This window comes from Schistocerca cancellata, chromosome 2, assembly GCF_023864275.1.
Source record: "Schistocerca cancellata isolate TAMUIC-IGC-003103 chromosome 2, iqSchCanc2.1, whole genome shotgun sequence".
NCBI lineage: Eukaryota > Metazoa > Arthropoda > Insecta > Orthoptera > Acrididae > Schistocerca > Schistocerca cancellata.
In genome coordinates this window covers 822,447,385-822,469,409 of record NC_064627.1, presented here as the reverse complement: position 1 = coordinate 822,469,409, position 22,025 = coordinate 822,447,385, and the positions used below count along the sequence as shown (strand labels likewise).

Genomic DNA, 22,025 nt, shown 5'->3' with positions numbered 1-22,025 from the left:
CGGAGCTATTCCCTGAGCAAGCCAATCACAGTTATGATTTTGCAGAAAGCGCGGGAATTTACCCGCCAAGACTGCCTGGGAACACAAGTCTTTCCCACGCCTCGCTGGTAGCCCGCCAGAAACGGTTTTCACTAAGTTTCTGCGAAGTAACGGAATCTCTAGCCCAGCCGCTCCTTCTGGCCCCTCTGGGCGTGTCGCTCCCGCTCTTATGACAATGTCGGCGTCTGGAAAGCATCCACTCGACTCCCTCACACCCGTCGGCTTAACCCTTTCAAGAAACAGCAGAACCCGCCTGTTACCGGACTACCCAGGTGACGAGACGCTGCGTGGGAAGTCTGCGTGTGAAGGAATAGCGACTTTTCACCGCATGCAATTAGAGAGGAAAATCGAATTACTCAGAGTAAGATAGAAATATGAGAGGGGGCTCATATAGATAACAGAAGACGCTGGACCCGCCGACTTGTGGGTCTTGTGGCTACAACATGGGGCATTCACCACCTTATCGGCATACTCGTGTCGGAATTACAGTTGCTACGAAATTGGGACACTGCTGCAGATGTTCACCAGACTGCTTGATCAAGGATGGACTAGTGGCCTACATGTAATTCCCACACATTGAACTCAATATGGGACCTTCCGGAGCTCAAGATACTGACCACAGGGAGGGAGAATGGGGCGTGACGTCCTATTACTGACGAGTCTAAATCTGCAGACTGGTTTGCAAAACTTGAGGGTGAAAGTAACTTTCGAATGATATGTCTCCGACAACTAAACCCAACGAAACTTGAAATATACGTAGAAAGAACTGCTTCAGTATAGTACATAAGGTAACTAAAAGAAATACGCAATGAGACGAACAGAAATGACACTTTTATTCAAAGATAATAATTACGCTGAACTCACTGCGATTTATGGTGGTCCCCTGGGCATTAAAAGAGGCGAGAAATCGTTCTTAATGGGATGTGTGAACACCACGGATAGCAGTGCATGCTCTGTAACGTGCTCCCATGCTGAGCACAAGGTTGATAAGGAGTTCTCGTGGCAGGGCGTTCCATTCCTCCACCTGCGCTGTTGACAACTGCCGGAAGGTTGTTGGAGCATGTGGACGTGCTGCAACACATCTGCCCAACATATTCCACATGTGTTCGATTGGATTTAAGTCGAGGGAATGGACAGGCCAGTCCGTTCGCCGAATATCCTCTCGATCCAAGAGTTAGTTACTCCACCTTTGCTGTTCGAAGCGGACGCACATTCCCAACCATAAAGATCCAGATAACTGCGAGTAGAACTCGCGTACCGAGGTTTCTGTACAAATTAAATTATGTATGCACGGTGAATATTAATAAAACCGACAAACTGTAGGCACAGATTCCTGACTAGAAATGGAGGAAAAAAGGCCCTACGAAAATGTGTCTGGAAATGCATCGTTGCCACAGTAGATGGCGCTGACGAATGAAAGATCCTCTGACCACGTGCCACGTGTTTATTGTGTCTTCCAGGATGTGTGATTGACGCAGCCTATTGTAAGCAGCAGAATGATCCGGTATTCATGTTGGGAAGAGCTGAGACGGTGTTTGTGTACGATTAAGCAGACAGAAACGGTCGAGAGGCAGCACGGCTATACCCAAAGTAAGTACCCTCACAGACACCAATCACCTCACACGACATTTCAAGCTCTTTTTGGGCATTTGTGCCAACATGGGTCCTTTCAGACAGACGAACGTGCAAGGAGTCGGTGGACTGTGCGTTCACCAGATATGGACGATCGGGTTCTATGGGATATTGAAAAATGGCTCTGAGCACTAAGGGACTTAACATCTTAGGTCATCAGTCTCCTAGAACTTAGAACTACTTAAACCTAATTAACCTAAGGACGTCACATACATCCATGCCCCAGGCAGGATTCGAACCTGCGACCGTAGCAGCCCCGCGGTTCCGGACTGCAGCGCCTAGAAACGCACGGCCACCGCGGCCGGCCTGCGATATTGAGACGAACCTTAGTACAAGCTCTAGGCAAGTAACCCGCCAACAAGCTATAAGTCAAAGTACTCTTACGTGTATCACGTACAACAACCGCTGCTATCGCTATCGCCCACACCCTATGGACGCCACCTTGGACATCTGTTGTGACGTTGATGCGACGCAGCTCTGTACTGTGTTCCGGGACGGTCTGTTGTCGTTGCACGCACGTCGTCCATTTCGGACACATGTTCAGAGGACCTTTTTTTCTCCATTTCCAGTCATGTATCCGATCATGTGGTGTTATTAATGTTCACCTTGTGTAGATACTTCATCCACCCCGGTAATCAAGAAACTCGACGATTTTTGCCTATCATCGATACCTATATTTTCGGGATATCAAGCCGCGCGGGGTATCCGCACGGTCTTGGCGCCTTGTCACGGTCCGTGCGGCTCCCCACCGTCGGAGGTTCGAGTCCTCCCTCGGGCATGGGTGTGTGTCTTGTCCATAGCGTAAGTTGATTTAAGTTAGATTAAGTAGTGTGTAGACTTGGGGACCGATGACCTCAGCAGTTTGGTCCCATAAGACCTTACCACAAATTTCCATAATTTTCCAGGATATCGGACCGGGGAACTCCAAGACTTTCAAGAATGACAAAAAGTTTTTCGTTTTATATGATTACAAAATAACACTTTTTGGATTTTTTCCCTTTACTTTTGCGTTTCTTGTCATAGCTTCTTGCCAAATTTCATGATTCTACGCCAACGGGCAGTACCCTATGAGTTTCGTGTGCGTGTTTGCGAGGATGAAAGCATGTGACATAAATGGCTGTATCTTTTGATTGCATTGGCTTACAAATTTACATTTATACACCGCCAAGAGAACGCAGATCTTAGACGTGATATAAATTTCAACTTTATATGTCCATCCGGTCCCGAGAAAAAGGGGTCTTACCAGACGCTCGGTCAGGCAGACAGTCGGATAGCAAATGGCGAAAAAAATTTTTTTTCGTGTGATATAATTTCAGATTTACCATTTTCCGATTTTTTCCTTTAGTTCTACCATGAAACCTTGCTTCTTGCCGAATTTCATGATTATAGGTCAACGAGAAGTACTCTGTAGGTTTTTATGAGTGTGTTTGTATTAAAATATGTCTTTTTTGACTGCATTGGCTTAGAAGCTTCAATACTCTACAGCGCCAAGGGACCGCAGACCTTACTAAGTGATATAAAACTTGGTACCTCAACCGTGTATTACAATTGTGAGCATTAAAATATATGACCTAAGTGGCAATACTTTTTGACTGCGTTAGCTTAGAAGCTTCAATATTCTATAGTGTCAAAGAACCGTAGACCTTAGTAAGTGATATAAAACTTGATACCTCAACCGGCTCTTGAGGAAAAAGATGTTTAACAGTCTGACAGACAGACAGACGGACGCGAAGTATTTATCAGTTTTTATCGATTGAGGTACGGAATTCTAAAAATGCAGTCAGGGCTGAATGGAACCCTGGAAAGACGCACATGAGAAAAGGGTACATTGCCACAATAACGTTGGCGGCGAGTCTACCACGTTCAAAGATTTGGAGGGCAGTACGCCCATGCATCATTATCCCTCCCCACACCATAACAACTGGACCACTAAAATGATCATGTTCGACAATGGTGGACGTACCTTCATATGGCGAGAGGTGGAAACACGTAATGCACCCAGGAACATTGTCGAACATGGTTGTTTTGGTGGTCCAGGAGTAGACATAATGTTGCATGGGCTTACTGATCTCCAACTCTTTGAACATAAATGCCGAAGGAAAACATATGTGGACGATAGAAATTTGACGAAGCACTCAAATAGCTTACTGGGAACCTGAGAAAGACGATAAGTTCATCAGACGCGAAATGAGTCAATTAGAACAAATAAATCCACTAAGTTTCCCAACTGCTATCTATCAAGGTGATTAAAATTTAATAATCATATAATAACTGCAGAAATACGAAATCACTAACCTGTCCTGTAATCAACATGTAACCTTTCTTCAGCTTATGATGGTCCCCGGTAATTAGGGTTCTGCTTTTAAATTCCCTCCTCAGTTGCAATGAGAAGGCAGCAAAAGCGTTATCCGACATAAGTGCAAAGTTTTGGACTTATGCTAAGGAAAGCTGGAGCTGCAGTTCAATGTTTAGTGTACTAACCTACTAACTCCACGCATTTCACGTTTACGTACAAATTGAGACACCAGAATTCTTCCTTTCTTATGCCATTTTGCTTACTTCGACAAAAATAGTGCACTCGTCATGCATAATAATCCTCTCCAAAGTTTTTCATCGTGCCTCTATGTAGTGTTGTATGCTGTGTGCCAATTATTAGCTGTGAAAAAAATAACTGTATGCCATGTTCCTTTTCTCTTATTCTCACCCGATACTTCTAGTGTCAAAGCTTGTTTGTTGGACAGATTAAAATGTACAACCGTCAAACCACTTTATAAGAGAGGTGACAAGAAAGACGTAAATAATTATCATTGAATTTCCTTACTGACATCTCTTCCCAACATGTTCGAAAATGGAATGTAGTTTCACATTTTAGTAGAAACAATTTACTTAGCATATCACAATTTGATTTCTAGAAGGGTTGCTTGACTGATAGTGCTATTTACCATGTATTTCTAGCCTTAAATAATAAAATATCGCCAGCTGGTATTTCTTGTGACCTTTCCCGAAGTCTTTTATTTGCGTAGATCATATTATAGTCTTGGGAAACCTAAGTTTTATGAAATTGATGGCTTTAGACAAAGCTTGTTTGAATCATGCCTATGAAACAAAATGCAAAGTATCGTGGTGAATAAGTCAAACAATATTGGAAAGGTAGAAAATGTTATTGGCTGAGGAGAAATCACATAAGGAAGTCCCAAAGTTTCGATTTTGGGTCCACTCCTATTCCTTATATACGTGAAAGACCTTCCACTTCACATTCAATAAGCGGAATTGGTAATTTTTTAGGCGATTCTAGTGTTATAATAAATCCCATTGGAGAGAAAGCAACAGAAGAGATTGTTAATGATGTTTTCGAAAGAATTATTAAGTGGGCTTTTGAAAATGGATTTTCTCTAAATTCTGAGAAAACAGACTATACTCAGTTCTGTAAAACAAATAGTCATACCAACAATTGATGTAGCACGTGAACATAAGTCAGTAAATAAGTTACATTCTCCAAATTGTTACATTAATGAAAACTTGAATAGGAGGAATCATATTACTGAGCTTCTCAAACAATTAAGTTCATCTACTTTTGTTCGTTGTATAATCGCTAGTCTTGGGAACAAACGAATCAACCTCCAGACATATTTTGCATGTTTACACTCAATAGTGGAATAATATTCTGGGATAAGTCACCAGGTAGAAAGAAAATATTGATTGCACAAAACCAAGCAGTAAGAATAATATGTGGTGTTTACCCATTGTCGTGTTGTTGGTACCTCTTCAAGAAGTTAACTATTTTAGCTGCACAATCAGAAGAGATACACTGTCAGAAAAAAATTGCAACACCAAGAAGGAGTTGTGCGACATAAAGGAGAATTGGTAGGCGTGTTTCCACATCTTAAAGATGATATGTATTCAAATTTCACGTCAGTCACATAAGACTGGTCCTGATAGTGTCACTATGACGACTTAAATCAGGTTTGCTTTAAATACACGCTGTAACGGTCAGGAGGGTTAGTTACCTTTGAGATTTGGCGCGGTGAGCTGTAGTTAGTCAAGAATGCCTTTAAGACGACAAAGACACCATTATCAACACCTCAATGAGTTGAAACGAGGTCGTGTAATAAGACTTGGAGTATTAGGATGATCCTTCTGCAATGCTGAAGAAAGACTTGGCAGGAATGTAGCCACTGTACATTTGTACGTGACTGCTGGCAGCGGTGATCACGAGAATGCACGGTCACATGAAGACTGGGCTCTGGACGGACACGTGGCGCTACCGAGAGGGAAGGCCATCGCGATCGGCTTATGGATCTGGCGCACCGTACTGCATCTGCACCAGCAATCTGTGCAGCAGTTGACACCACAGTGACACAACAAACTGTTACAAATCGGTTACTTCAAGGAGAGCTCCGAGCCAGACGCTCTGTAGCGTGCATTACGCTGACCCTAAACCACCGGCATTTGCCACTTCCGTGATGTCAGGCGAGGGTTCATTTGAGGGCGGGCTGGTGGTCTGTTCTGTTTTCTCATGAAAGCCGGTTCAGCCTCGGTGCCAGTGATGGCTGTGCTGTGTGTTGGTTAGAAGGAGGCAAATTTAGGGCCTGCAACCAACCTGTCTGCATGCTAGCCACATTGGACCAACCCCTGGAGTTATGGTCTGGGGTGGCTATCCCAGACACCCTGACTACAAATTTTAACGTCAGTCTGGTGACTCGTGGTGACTCGACCTGTTGTGCTGCCCCTCATGAGCTGCCATTCATTCCAGGCAAAGGCGTATGCTTTTCATTTATTCTGAACATTTCCACAAAGAACGATAAACTATTTTATTCGACAATGAACTCGAAGTTTTCACCAAGCGGAGATACAATGTCTTTACTTAGGAGTGATGTATTTGGCAAACCGCTAAGAAATAGTCACGCTCCAATCTCCCTTCACCCTCTAAGGTAATTTTACACACTTCTACTTTCAGTCTGAATTTGAGCTGAGGAAGTGATCGGGAGTGGATGAGCGCAAATTTTTTGGGACGCCATGATTATTACTGAAAGGGCTTTTTCAATAAATACATCTCTTTTCAACAGAAAAGCTAGAACAATTTTTGCTGGCTAAAATGCAAAGCATGTGGAATTATTCAACACTTCACTTTCCCAAATTTCCTCTTTTAAGTATGCATCTGTCACTTCTTGCAATCCAAGAAAGATCATTTTCTGTATTAAAGAATGTCCCCAGCAGCCAAATGCGTGTGCTTAAATGAGGAGGATTTGGGTTATTATAATTTATCAAATGGCTTTTAGTGCCCGTAGTCTCCAAAGAGATGTTTGTCTCGTCTTCAAAAAATTCAAAGGGCTCTGAGCACTATGGGACTTAACATCTGAGGTCATCAGTCCCCTACAACTTAGAACTACTTGAACCTAACTAACCTAAGGACATCACACACATCCATGCCCGACGCAGGATTCGAACCTGCGACCGTAGCAGTCGCGCGGTTCCGGACTGAAGCGCCTAGAACCGCTCGGTCACCGCGGACTGCTGTGTCTCGTCTTCGATGCAGCTCTTTTCATTTGAGCAGAGGGGCTGCATCCTTAAGGGAATTGGAATCTGTCAGGAAAGTAAGGTATTCAGGAGGAATGGGCTGTTGCGTATAGTAAGGGTCCAGCCACGGCATTTGCCTAACTGAAAATAGGAAACCACAGAAAACCATTTTCAAGCTAGCCGGCGAATGGATTAAATCTACCTCGCCTCCCGAATCCAGGGATTGCGAGTTCAGCGGCTTTACATGCAGAGCTACACGAAATCGATGGATAATTCGGAAAACCTGGTTGTTGTAAGTTGTTTTAAAGAAAAAAAATGCATTACAACAGAAGATCGAATTCTGTCATTTCATGATTTTCCTTTAATTGTGCGTGTTTAGTCATTTGATAGTGCTTCGATGCATGCATATTTTAAGACTTACTTGTGCATGGAATATCTGGCTTCAGTTATTATAGTATTACAAGAGCGTAAATAGATATTGGACGAAGGTGGGACAGAAGGACGCAGAGCGCAGTTGGCTCGGACGAATTCAGGCAGCCCGCCGAAAAAAATCTTTTAGACATGAAGGAACTATAGAATGTACTTCCATCACAGGCCCCTTCCATTACCCACAATCCCTTCTCCACCATTATTTCATAACTGAGTACCGACCGGGTGACCAGATTGGGCAATATATTGTCATTTGGGCTACTAAGGATAGAATATCGAGCAAATTTTTTAAAAACATGGAACCATCGCCGTTTGCGCGATGTTTTTGTGCATTAACGCGATTTTTGAGCTACACAGACAAATCCCAGCGCATTTTTAACACTGATTTTAGTTTAATGTTATTTGTAATGATGTTTACCGCTTCGCTGCCTTGTGAAATACTGAAATATTGCAACCTCAAATAACGACTCACGTAACTAACGAGAAGGTACTGAACGGAATTGGGGAGAAGAGGAATTTCTGGCACAACTTGACTAGAAGAAGGGATAGGTTGGTAGGACATGTTCTGAGGCATCAAGGGATCACCAATTTAGTACTGGAGGGCAGGGTGGAGGGTAAAAATCGTAGAGGGAGACCAAGAGATGAATACACTAAGCAGATTCAGAAGGACGTAGATTGCAGTAGGTACTTCGAGATGAAGAAGCTTGCACAGGATAGGGTAGCATGGAGAGCTGCATCAAACCAGTCTCTGGACTGAAGACCACAACAACAACAGATAGCTAATTAGGCTGTTATAGTAGAACGTACATGTTTTTAACTTACCATAACGCTAGCGGACGAATGTAAGTCAGTTTCTCTCTTCTTCTTGGCAGAAAGTTATCCAAAATTAGAAACTATCACAACAGCAAACAGCACAAAAAAGTAAACGGTAGCAAATTCCAAAATGGTTCGAATGACACTGAGCGCTATGGGACTTAATATCTGAGGTCATCAGTCCCCTAGACTTAGCTGCTACTTAAACCTAACTAACCTGAGGACATCACACACATCCATGCCCGAGGTAGGATTCGAACCTGCGACCGTAGCAGTCGCGCGATTTCGGACTGAAGCGCCTAGAACAGCTCGGCCACAATAAAGGGGTAGCACTTATATTAAATTCAACAGCAAGAGAGAACTGAACTGATTAAGAAAACAATAGCTGAACTCAAGCAAGGCCAACAAATGGTCTTCACTAAAATGTGATTGGGCGATAGCCCATCACTTTTTCGTCGTATGATTGAAAATCAAAATATCTTTCAAATTTACAACACGGCAGTTAGGTCGCCCGTAATTTCATTTCGGTGATACGACGGTTCGGATCCCCCTCCCCCCCCCCCCCCCCCCACACACACACAAACACAGAATTTGTCTGTGTACTTGTAAAAATGCAGCATCTTCATGGTCTAAATTCTTTTACATATTTTGAATTGTGTTCGAAAATTTGTTGTTCAAAATGTTCCTGAAAATGTGCTTTTTAACATAAACTGTGTCTTTGTACATAAACACGCTCCAGAACCACACACCCAGTACTGGAAACAGTAAGTTACTTTTCGATTTATCACAGTTTTATAAACTTATGTTTCATGATGTGGAATTTTGTAATGTAACAACGTGATTGTGCCAGGCCCAGAATTAAACGAAATGTAAAGTTGATGAAGACCGTCGAAGCACCTGAAAATGAGCCCCCATGGCTCGAAGTGCATTATACATTTTAATAAAAACAGTTTTTCTTGCTTTTTTACGGGATTTATCAAACCACCTTCTCACTATCTCGGCCTTCTGCAGTCACAAAGAGTACGGATGTGAGCACGCTATTGTGCTGCAGGCCGTAAGAGTTTACAGCAGTGTGTGTTTGAGTGAGTGTGTGTGTGTGTGTGTGCAGGAGCGGCCGCCGCTGAGCCTGCAGCTGGCGGAGAGCGTGTCTCTGGGGGCGCGGCTCGCGCTCTCGCACTGCCAGCAGCTGTTCCGCTGGAGGCCCTGGAACTGCCCGGCCGCCGACTTCAGCCTGTGAGTAGCGCTCGCCCACGACGCTAACTGAAATGTCTCAGCAGTATCTGTGCGTAATCGGTATTTAAGAATATCGCGTTGTACCAAATAGTGTTAAGCAACTACATTAGCGCCTGAAGAACTGAAACTTATGAACACAAAGACGGAAGGGACTATTTTGATGAAAGAGAAATAACATCAGCCACATGAAAGCACTGAAATAATTCGATGGCCACAAATGAAAATTTGTTCTGGACTGGCGCTCGCACTCGGATGTCCCACTTTACGCGAGTGCTCGCCTTTACCCTTTGGCTATTCAAGTACAATTTCCATCCAACTCATCTTCCCAGAGCTGCGGGGCGCCTGTCGTGAGGCGCCGGCGGCCAAATGTCTGCCGGTTGCATAATTCAAACGCCCGCGGATACTCTCGAAGGGCTCTGAGCACTATGGGACTTAACTTCTAAGGTCATCAGTCCCCTAGAACTTAGAACTACTTAAACCTAACTAACCTAAGGACATCACACACATCCATGCCCGAGGCAGGATTCGAACCTGCGACCGTAGCAGTCGCGTGATTCCAGACTGTAGCGCCTTTAACCGCTTGGCCACTCCGGCCGGCGATACTCTCGAAACGCGGCAGGGTCAAGAGGTCAGCGAGTAAACCATCAGAGGTCGACGCCAGTGGCCACGCCAAAACGACAGTCTTTGTGCACAGCTAGCATCGGCGTGCGCCGATCAGGACTATGTTCTTTTAGCAAATTCAAATGGTTCAAATGGCTCTGAGCACTACGGGACTTAGCATCTGAGGTCATCAGTCCCCCACCACCTAGCCAAGCAGCCAATCGGAAACACGTAGTACCCCACATATCGAGGATTGAAGCTCGTGCCGGAGCGACAGAAAGAGTGACATCGCCAGCCTGCAACCGATGAACTTCACCAGAGACGCCGTCACTGTCGCATACAGTCCGCTATCCTCCTCTGTTCCTCAGCCTAGACTCTGCCAGATCAGTGCGTTGGACTTTGTCATCGATTCGGTGATTGTAGCATGGAACGTAAACTTTCTCATGACTCTGCACAGAGCGTTCACGACGAATGCGCTTCACAATGGCTTGTCGGAACTTTAACTTTTGTTCTACCAGTTATATCATCCAGCAAGGGACCTGATTGTTTGTTTTCCAATTACTGACGTTTGGAAAGACAGCTTTCTTTACTACAGTGTCCAAGAATAGTTCTCCTCGCTACAGTAAAATGTGAGTAGGCTGTTTAGGTTTCTATGTTGATAACGCCACGTAGTGTTCTGTATGAAAATCGCTGACTGCGCTGTGTGCAATCTGTGGCTCGTTGGACTCATTGTTGGAATATTCGCTTGTGTACTGTTGCGCTCTTGGATGTAAACAGCGCGTAGAGTGGTGCAGTTGGAGATGAGCCGCCAGCAGTGGTGGACGTGTGGAGAGAGATGCCAGAGTTTTGAGAGATTACAATGAGCGGACGATCTGGAAGTGTGTCTGTTAGAAAAAGGAAGTTTATAAGACTGGATGTCATGAACTGATATATATATATATATATATCTTCGTTACTCGAACTACTGCGATACAGGGAGCGCCAGTACTGCCAGCTAAATAAAAGATTCTATCTACTGAAGGCACTAACTACTGATAGGCATAGAGGCATAGTAAGCAAGTGAAAGATTTTGATAGAGAACAAACAATGACTTTTGAATACCATTAAGGTAAATACATTGTTTGTTCTCTATCAGAATCTTTCATTTGCTTACTATGCCTAACCACTGATAGGCATAGTAAGCAAATGAAAGATTTTGATAGAGAACAAACAATGTATTTACCTTAATAGTGTAATAGTATTAGTAGTGTAATAATATAATGACTTTTGAACACTATTAAGGTAAATAGATTGTTCTCTATCAAAATCTTTCATTTGCTTACTATGCCTATCAGTAGTTAGTGCCTTCAGTAGATAGAATCTTTTATTTACCTGGCAGTATTGGCGTTCGCTGTATTGCAGTAGTTCGAGTAACGAAGATTTTTGTGAGGTAAGTGATTCATGTAAGCTATAGGTTCCTGTTAGTAAGGGCCATTCTTTTGTAGGGATTATTGAAAGTCAGATTGCGTTGCGCTAGAATATTGTGTGTCAGTTTTGTGATGATCACAATAAGTAAAGAGAAATTTGTCTGAGTACGTTGAGTTTTACTCAGCTGTTTCTGTATTAAATAACGTAAGAGTTTTCCAGCACTGTCATTATTAATTTTCAAAGGGGAAATTTCAAAATTTCTGAAAAAAAATGTTTAATTTCTATGGTGTTAATTGATTAATTTTGGAAGACACTTAAAGAAGTATATTTTGTGCTGTTGTTAATATTTAGCTAAAGGCTCAGAACTGTGTACATTTAGTGTAACTGAGACCTCACAACAAGAGTTGCGATAATTTTAAGGAAAAACACATCAAAGGTGGACCCACATATTTCGTCATTTGCTGTTTCATGGAATACACTTCATTGCCTAACAACAATCATTATGATTGCAAATTAAAAACCTTGTCAAAAGCACAACAGTGCTCACAATAATGTAAAGAACTTGAACAGGATCAATTCGTTAATAACAAACTGTAGCAATTTACACCAGTAGGAACAAGGCTTGAAACCAAGAATATACATTCCCCAAATACAAGTAAGAAGTCACACCAACTACCAGGGGCTGCAAATGGATTCCACAAACTAAGTTTTACCAGTAAAATGAATTACAAATGACTGCCACTAAATGTACTAACAATTCCAGAGCATGGATAACACCTTAAACAAATAGTCAACGCCCACCCAAAATACGGAAAGGATGACAAGTCGCGCCACTGATTCCGGCTTTTGGAAAGCCCTTAACAATCTGTAAGCCTTAATCAAATCCCTTAAGCAATAAAATACACATTTATTTAGCTTATGGCATGTAACACATCATATAAAAAAAAGACATAAAAATCATAAGACACAGAAATAAAGAGTAGTCACAGTGTATAACATATAGACACAATATCCCAAAATACAAGATAAGCTGTGAAGGCGTACAATTTAAAATGTGACTCCCAGCTAGAACACAACAGCAGAATAATTGACAATGACCCTTAAATAAACATACGATCCACCAAATACAGCTGGAAAATACAGCAGGCGGCTATCACAGCCAACAGGCAACAAGCAGGCAAATTTTACAATGAATGGAGTTGGCTAATGACTGTGCACGGAAGGGAAAAACTCAACAGTTCACACTCATAAGTAAAAGGCTTTAAAACCTAACAGGCTCCAGAACTAGCAATAAGGCTGCAAGGTTTAAACGAATAGGTGAAAAGCACGTATAGTGTTGAGGAACTTCGGGCTTGCAGGACACACTTCAAAGCTTATGTGCTTGCTGAATTCACTATACTGAATAGATCAAGAATTCCGGATTGACTGGCAACTCTCCCTGTGGCACGTATCAAACGATCAAATTTACTTAACTTGAGCCAACACGAGGGAGCTGCTAGAGACGCCGGACTGCCAGCCAACCTAGACGTCGTGTGACGATGGAAGTGTCGCCACAGCAGAAAGAAAACATGCCTCTGCTCCAGGCCCAGTGAACAGGAACGCGTCGTCCACTGCCAAAACTACCCTGCCAACATACATCAGAAGGGAACAGTAATTTTCCCAAAGAAGGCTACAGACGAGAATGTCTAGGACGTAGGCAATATTAAATTTCCCCATAAGCGACTATACATACAAATTGCAAGGTTAACAATCCTTAAAATTACTTCAAAATTAACCAACTGAAATATCAGCGCCTGCAAGTGTGGTTACTAGGGCATACTCATTTATAAAAGGGTGCATAGCCTTCGACACAGACTATGTTACAGCTCCAATTTCATCAACTCAATTTGTAACAGAGAACACTCATACACTTGCACGGAATATAGCCGGTGCAACAAACTGTCCTCAGTTACACTGACCGATGACCACGCACACAATCACACAGAGACGCGTTAATAAGACAGGTCCAGTTCCACATTAACACATACGTGGCCTTACGATTCCAAGCAGGATTGTTATTGCCTCCAATCCGTACAGACGATCTTCGAGGTGCTGTAAAATTTAAGCTTGGGGAATTGGCTGGGAACTTGCCAACCAGGTTGCACGTGGCGTCCACTGTTCTTACCGCAACTCACAGCTGTCAATCACTAATCCAGCCAGCAAGGCTTGCCTTCAACCGATTTAACCACTCTCAGCTTCTCGGAACCCATACCGGACAGACGGGGCCCCCAAAACCAACAACTTGCCAGCCACTGCCAGTATCAGGGTCCGCCAAAAACGCATAACACGCCTTGACCAAAGATCCTAGCTCCCGACATATGATCAGGTTCGATATCGGAAGCACAAATAATCAGTGGTGCCAGCAGAACTCTGTGCTCGCCAAGATTAAAGCCACCACGGCTCAATGATGCTGTCAATAAATTTTCAGTTTACATTCCGTGTATCAGTTACGTCGAACATAATATCCGACTTGCCTCACACTACTTCCGTAGTCCCCCCCCCCGCCCCCCCCCCCAATCTACCACCCTCATTGTTCACATTACTTAACATGATTCCTGCTATGATGTGCCATTAAGGTGTATGTATGCTATGGAAGTGTAGTATGAACCACTTCGGATAGTGGCCTTTGAATTACTTCACTGCCCTCGTGCGGCAGGCGTCGCTATTTCCCTTTCATCATATATACATGATACATGTATACTGTAGAATGAGATTTTCACTCTGCAGCGGAGTGTGCACTGAAACGAAACTTTCTGGCAGACTAAAACTGCGTGCCGGACCGACACTTGAACTCGGGACCTTTGCCTTTCGTGGGCACACATGTATGCTGTGTACACCCGCAGAATCATGAATGTGTGGTATCTGTTCTTTCAGACACGCCCGAAAGAACACGCACCACACACATAACAGAGACTATTTTTTAACCCTGCTGTTGTCTTAGGGTCAGTATGACTTACAATGGAGTTTGTTCTTCCATAACGTTTTTATGTGTAAACTCTAGCCCTCCAAAGTTGATGGCTATGTTTTTCTATACATTCTACATAGCTTGAGCATCAAATAGAAATAACCGTTCTTCTCCTCGTTATAACCTGAGGTGTTATACTTGTGTCCCTCAGGTTTACATGACACGGCTGTTTAGAATTTCACAGCATGTACAAACATTGTAATAAAATTTTGTATCTGTGTGTCTGAGATACATGCATAATGCTTTTATTGTAACAATGCTGCTCTTTGCTTGCTAATTGTTGAAATGTATGACGTTACACAACAATGCAGGTCGCTTATTACGTTCAAATTGTCAAAGCAGTATCGCTACCAGTAATGTTTCTTCAACTGTTTGGTGCGGACGCAGTTCAGGTATCTAGCTTTCTAATTTCTGTGTGGCTATCATGACAGAAAGATTTCTTTCTGAGGAGCAGTTGGAAGTATTAGTAAATGCATCTGGCTGTGAGGAAAATGTTTCTCGAGAAGCAAATCACACCAGTGACGACAGCACAACATCTGAATCAGAAGTCAGTTTAGATACTGACACCTGACGTGGCAGTCTGCAAGCGGTGCAGGTGGCTCAGACAAAAGTCAAACATATTGTAGCATGCGGAACTCATAACCTTTTGCAGAAATTGAATCCAGTGTAACTGATATAAAATAGTCTTTTCAAGCTCCTTTTGAGCGATAATGTTCAGACTACTGTGATGGTAATGACTAGTATTGAGGCTCAAAAAGTTTATATTGATAGCTGGGAAGAATTAAATCAAAGAATGCTTGTAGCCGACATTATTTTGTTATTACTGAGTCGTACAAGTACACTGAAGCGCCAACTAAACTGATATAGGCATGCGTATTCAAATACAGAGATATTTAAACAGGCGGACATAGCACTGCGGTCCTCAACGCCTATATAAGACAAAAACTGTATGTCGCAGTTGTTAGATAGGTTACTGCTGCTGCATTGGCAGGTTATCAAGATGTAAGTGAGTTTGAACGTGGTGTTACAGTCGGCGCACGAGCGATGGCACACAGTATCTCCGAGGTAGCGATGAGGTGGGGATTTTCCCGCGCGACCATTTCACGAGTGCTCCGTGAATATAAGAAATCAGGTAAAAAGTTAAATCTCCGACATCACTGCGGTCGGAAACAGGTCCTGTAAGAATGGGACCAAGGATGACTGAAGAGAATCGTTCAACATGACAGAAGTGTAGCCCTTCCACAAATTGCTGCAAATTTCACTGCTGGTCCATCAGCAAGTGTCAGCGTGCGAACCATTCAACGAAACATAAAAGGTATGGGCTTTTGGAGCCGAAGGCCCGCTCGTGTACCCTTGATGACTGCACGACACCAAGCTTTACGCCTCTCCTAGGCCAGTCAACACAGGCATTGGACTGTCGATGACTGGAAACATGTTGCCTGGTCAGACATGGACTGACCAAAAAAGTGAAGCACGCAGAACACATGGTCGGATGTCAATGTGACTCTGTATATGTACATACCGTTGGTGAGACCATATATAAATGATTAGAGTTGCAATTGAGAGGTAGAATAGCTTGTTTAGTGTTGTTACCGGGCCTGGTACGGTATACAAAGGCCATGTCCAGCATCGTATATTGAGTGACCACTGTGCTACAACCCCCCCCCCCCCCCCGAGCTCAGGGGTTGAAATAAGTCAGAACGACCGAGAGGTATAGTTTGGGAGAGAGGGATGACTCACGCTGAAGCGTGCAGAGAAACACAGGCAAGAGTGTAACTGACTTTATTGCATCGAAGGTACACAGCCGTCTTGCGTAGAACTCGATGGCGCTACGCAATGTACGTGGGCCAGCGCCAACGCATATGCCAGAATCTGCAGCGTCAGCATCTGGTTGCCCAGCCTTGCGGACGTAGGGTTCCTACTCTCGCCACGGATTAAGTGACCCGGAACACGGCTGACTGGTCCCTCAGACAGACTCGTCGACCCCATGTAGAGCGCCAAAGGGAAGCAGCTGATCGCTGTCTTTCTGGTGAGCCTTAGCAGTGCAGCCCGGTCAGTGTCTGCAGACAGCTCTGCAGCCAGGTGGCCGCGAGTTTGCGCCCCGGCGCCACCCCTGCGGACGGCAGCTTGCAGTCCACCGGGCGATGTCACCCAGAGAGCGGAGGCCAGCAGCCCTCACGCTCGTCGTGCCGGTGCAGCTCGAAGGTACAACGTGCCCAGCAGCAGCAATGACGCGTCTGTGCAGCGGAGGTTGAAGGTAGTTTCAGTGGTCCAGTTGGCTGGTGATATCCATCACCAAAATGTCGTGGTTGGCCTGCAACTTAAACAATCGTCATTCTCTCTAGTTCTAGGCTCGGAAAAAATGGCGACCTGACTGCCTGCTTTGTGCCTCCTGGCTCGCCTATTTACACGCCTTTTCCCTACCCCTGTGACGTAGTTCTTCTGGAGGGGACAAGTGGAGTGCTCTTTAATAATTCCAACGTCACCTTTCCTCAGCTCGCTTCGGCCCCTACTCACAGGTCACTGCAACATATAGGTTATTCACAGCTTGTCGGTATCATGCACTGCCCTGTGCACTTCACATCTGTATACAGTGCCCCCAGGGCCGTGCCTTCTACCCTGTGAGCGATGTCGTAAACCTGCTCGTAGAATCGTTTGCAAAATATCAACATCGCCCGCGCCTGCAATCCGATGTGCCAACTACGGCTAGAAGCCAATACCTGTACGAAATTGACAAGAATTCCCCAAATCCACACCTTTACTTATTCGTGGTGCAGCAACTGTGAAGGAAATGGAGATGCCACGTACTCAAGTGAGACAACGTTATCAGCACTTGTCAGAGTTTGGTAGGAGCCTTATTGTGGGTCTCCATTTCAAAAATGTTCAAATGTGTGTGAAATCTTATGGGACTTAACTGCTAAGGTCATCAGTCCCTAAGCTTACACACTACTTGACCTAAATTATCCTAAGGACAAATACACACACCCATGCCCGAGGGAGGACTCGAACCTCCACCGGGACCAGCTGCACATTCCAAGACTGCAGCGCCCTAGACCGCTCGGCTAATCCCGCACGGCGGCTCCATTTAGATGCCTAGTCGAATTGTGCAATATCCAGATTTCTAGAGTGTTTGGATGTAGCAGTGGTCCGATGTTGGATGGCATGGGAATTTGGGGGCAGGCACAATCGTCGTCGAGGTTCTGGACGACCATGCCTGACCACCGTACAAGAGGATCGCTGTACTGTACACCAAACACATCCTAACCTTGGCATCTGCTCCTGTCAGCCGAGAACAACTAATGGACTCACCGCAGTGTTTAGACTGTCGTTAACAGCACAACACAAATGGCTGCGTTTTGCATAATACCACGACCAGGAAGTATGGACTGCTGATGAACAGCGTTAGACTGCGTTGAGCAATGAATTGTATTTCTGCACTACCGTGGTTTACCACCGTCGAGTATAGTAGCGAAATGGGGAGAAGTCGCATTCTTGGCGCTTTTTGGAGGGGGACAATGGTGTTACTGCAGACAGCATGGTCTGGAGAGCCATTGGGTGTGTCTTCATATGACGGTTGGTACTGATTAAGCGTACTTTGACAGCACAACGGTACATCACGGATATCCTGCGTCCTCATGTGTTATCTCTGACGCAACAGTATCGTGGTGAAATTTTTCAACAGGACATTGCTCGTGCACATGTGGCACTTATCTCCACGAACTGTCTGCGTGATACAACGGAAAAACAGCCAAAGCTGCACGTTTTATTTACTTGATAAGTAGTTTTCAAATTATCCACATAGTCACAATGGTGTTTCCCCATATATATAAAACCGTGCCAAGGTAACAAACATGCATGTATAAAAAAGTGCGAATGGACAGTTACAGATGTGTGATGTTGAGATGCTCCCATGACCAGCGTGGTCCCCCGATCTCTCCCCGGTAGAACAAGTATGGCACAAACTGTTCCAGTGGCTGTGGCCAGGATATCAAGGACTAGTTAAGGCAGCTGTAGGCCAGTTTGCTTCAGGAGTGGATCCAGTGGCTTTATGATACACCACACGTCCCAACTGAGTGACTGCTTGCATCCAGGCCAAAGGAAGTGCAATGGCATACAGAGAAACGGGAGCATACTGCCTAGTTCTTCGTAAATTTGACTCGATTTTGCAATAAGTAGAAAATAACGTCACATACCCCCTCAATAGTTGAAGTTTCGTTTCCTTCTGCCCTTTAGGAAGCTTCATTCTTTTTTCCAGGCGGTGTACTATGCTTGCTGTCATTCCTCTCTGGCTCTGCGTCCTACGGTTATCCAGATGTTTTTTTTTTCCCTGACGTCGCGTCATCAAAAGTGATGGTCATACTGTTGTGTCGGCTGATGTGGGAGTCAGAACTGACACAAACAAGGAAGGAGAGAAGCTGCGATTGCTGGTGGCTGGAATCCAAAATGATGAATGAGATGTGTCTAGCCTGTTATGTGTGACTGCTTCCTCGTGTTATGACAGATTGCCTATGGGTGGTGAAACGTTATTGACTTCGGTACTCGATACTTGTGCCATCTTGCAGGGTTTACCGTTCCTACCTATTCTAATTGTCTAACTTCGGCCCTAAGGGCATCGATTTTGTCAAAAACCCGTAGAGCCTTGCCATGGACCTTTTCTTGTATAGTGGTCTCGTGGAGTGCGGTGCGGATGTCGACATTTCGTGTCCACCATGGAGCTCCTGCGATCCATCGGTAGCAAATGTTTTGCAGCGTTTGGAGTTTGTTGTAGTTGGAGACGCACATAGTTCCCCACGAGGTGGAGCCATATAACATTGTGGGTTCCACCGTTGCCTTATACAATTAGAGTTTAGTCTTAGGGTTGAGATCCTTACTCTTCAGGAATGGAATCAAAGACCTGGCCATCTTCTGGGCTGCCGTCTTCTTGTCGTCAATATGCTGTGTAAAGAGTAATTTTTTGTCAAGGTAGACACCGAGGTACTTCACTCCCGGCGACCATGGGATAAATTGATCAGCTATGTGGAGTCTGTCGTTCAGAACTGGTTTCCTCCGTGTGAACATAACGGCTGCCGTCTTCGTCGGGTTGATCGTTATCTTATTTTGCACCGCCCAGCGTTCCATTACAGCAAGTTGCGGTTGCATCCTAGCGATTAGCTGGTCCAAGTGTCGTCCAGGTATCAGAAAGGCCGTATCGTCCGCATAAAAACTCGCCGCAACAAGGGGGACTGTTGGGATGTCATTTATATATAAGTTGAAAAGCAGAGGTGAAATGACAGAGCCCTGCGGAATTCTTGCGGAGATCAGTTTCATTTCGGAGTTTTTATAGTCGACTCGAACATACAGTTTCCTGTCCTGCAGAAAGCTGTCTCTGAGTCCAATGTAACAATCCACAATAGGGGTAGTGCGCGCGCGGCTCAGCCCCTCCCTGATGCCGTTTCGCGGCGCTGCGCTGGTCGGTGTGCAGTCGACGCTTCAGGATCATATGTCGCTGTTGTGGTCTTCAGTCCTGAGACTGGTTTGATGCAGCTCTCCATGCTGCTCTATCCTCTGCAAACTTCTACATCTCCCAGTACCTACTGCAACGTACAGCCTTCTGAATCTGCTTAGTGTATTCATCTCTTGGTCTCCCTCTACAATGTTTACCCTCCACGATGCCCTCCAATACTAAATTGGTGGTCCCTCGATGTCTCAGAACATGTCCTACCAACCATTCCCTTCTTCCAGTCAAGTTGTGCCACAAGCTCCTGTTCTCCCCCAAAAAATGGTTCAAATGGCTCTGAGCACTATAGGACTCAACTTCTCAGGTCATTAGTCCCCTAGAACTTAGAACTAGTTAAACCTAACTAACCTAAGGACATCACACACATCCATGCCCGAGGCAGAATTCGAACCTGCGACCGTAGCGGTCTCGCGGTTCCAGACTGCAGCGCCTAGGACCGCACGACCACTTCGGCCGACTGTTCTCTCCAATTCTGTTCAATACCTCCTCATTAGTTAAGTGATCTACCCATCTAATCTTCAGCATTCTTCTGTAGCACCACATTTCGAAACTTCTATTCACTTCTTGTCTAAACTATTTATCGTCCACATTTCACTTTCATACAAATAATTTCAGAAACGACTTCCTGACATTTAAATCTATACTCGATGTTAACAATTTTTTCTTCTTCAGAAACGCTTTCCTTGCCATTGCCAGTCTACATTTTATATCCTCTCTACTTCGACCATCATCAGTTATTTTGCTCCCCGAATATCAAAACTCCTTTACTACTTTAAGTGTCTCATTTCCTGATCCAATTCCCTCAGCCTCACCCGATTTAATTCGACTTCATTCCATTATCCTCGTTTTGCTATTGTTGATGTTCATCTTATATCGTCCTTGCAAGACACTGTCCATTCCGTCCAACTGCCTTCCAAGTCCTTTGTTGTCTCGGACAGAATTACAATGTCATCGGCGGACCTCAAAGTTTTTATTTCTTCTCCATGGATTTTAATACCTACTCCGAACTTTTATTTTGTTTCCTTTATTGCTTGCTCAATATACAGATTGAATAACATTGGGGATGAGCTACAACCACTGCTTCCCTTTCATAGCTTCTAAGATAAGTCGTAGGGTCAATATTGTCTCACATGTTCCAACATTTCTATGGAATCCAAACTGATCTTCCCTGAGGTCGGCTTCTATCAGCTTTTCCATTCGTCTGTAAAGAATTCGCGTAAGTATTTTGGAGCCGAGACTTATTAAATTGATGGTTCGGTAATTTTCACAACTGTTAACACCTGCTTCCTTTGGGATTGGAATTATTATATTCTTCTTGAAGTCGGAGGGTATTTCGTCTGTCTCATACATCTTGCTCACCAGATGGTAGAGTTTTGTCAGGACTGGCTCTCCCAAGGCTGTCAGTAGTTCTAATGGAATGTTGTCTACTCCGGGGGCCTTGTTTCGACTCAGGTCTTTCAGTGCTCTGTCAAACTCTTCACGCAGTATCGTATCTCCCATTTCATCTTCATCTACATCCTCTTCCATTTCCATAGTATTGTCCTCAAGTACATCGCCCTTGTATAGACCCTCTATATACTCCTTCCACCTTTCTGCTTTCCCTTCTTTGCTTAGAACTGGGTTTCCATCTGGGGTCTTGATGTTCACGCAAGTGGTTCTCCTTTCCCCAAAGGTGTCTTTAATTTTCCTGTAGGCAGTATCTATCTTACCCCTAGTGAGATAAGCCTCTGCGTCCTTACATTTGTCTTCTAGCCATCCCTGCTTAGCCATTTTGCACTTCCTGTCGATCTCATTTTACATAGTCCAATACTGACCCAACATTCCCAGCTGTGTACTTGGCAATGCCGTGTAGTT

The 22,025-nt window shown here is 44.4% G+C and overlaps 1 protein-coding gene across 1 annotated transcript in view; it reads left to right on the top strand.

The window, feature by feature from the left end:
- LOC126158972 (protein Wnt-8b-like) overlaps window positions 1-22,025 on the top strand; it is a 121,518-nt gene that overhangs the window by 9,022 nt on the left and 90,471 nt on the right. The window contains exon 2 of the mRNA XM_049916479.1: window positions 9,539-9,663. Within this exon, the coding sequence (XP_049772436.1) occupies window positions 9,539-9,663 (125 nt within the window). The remainder of the gene's footprint in view (window positions 1-9,538; window positions 9,664-22,025) is intronic.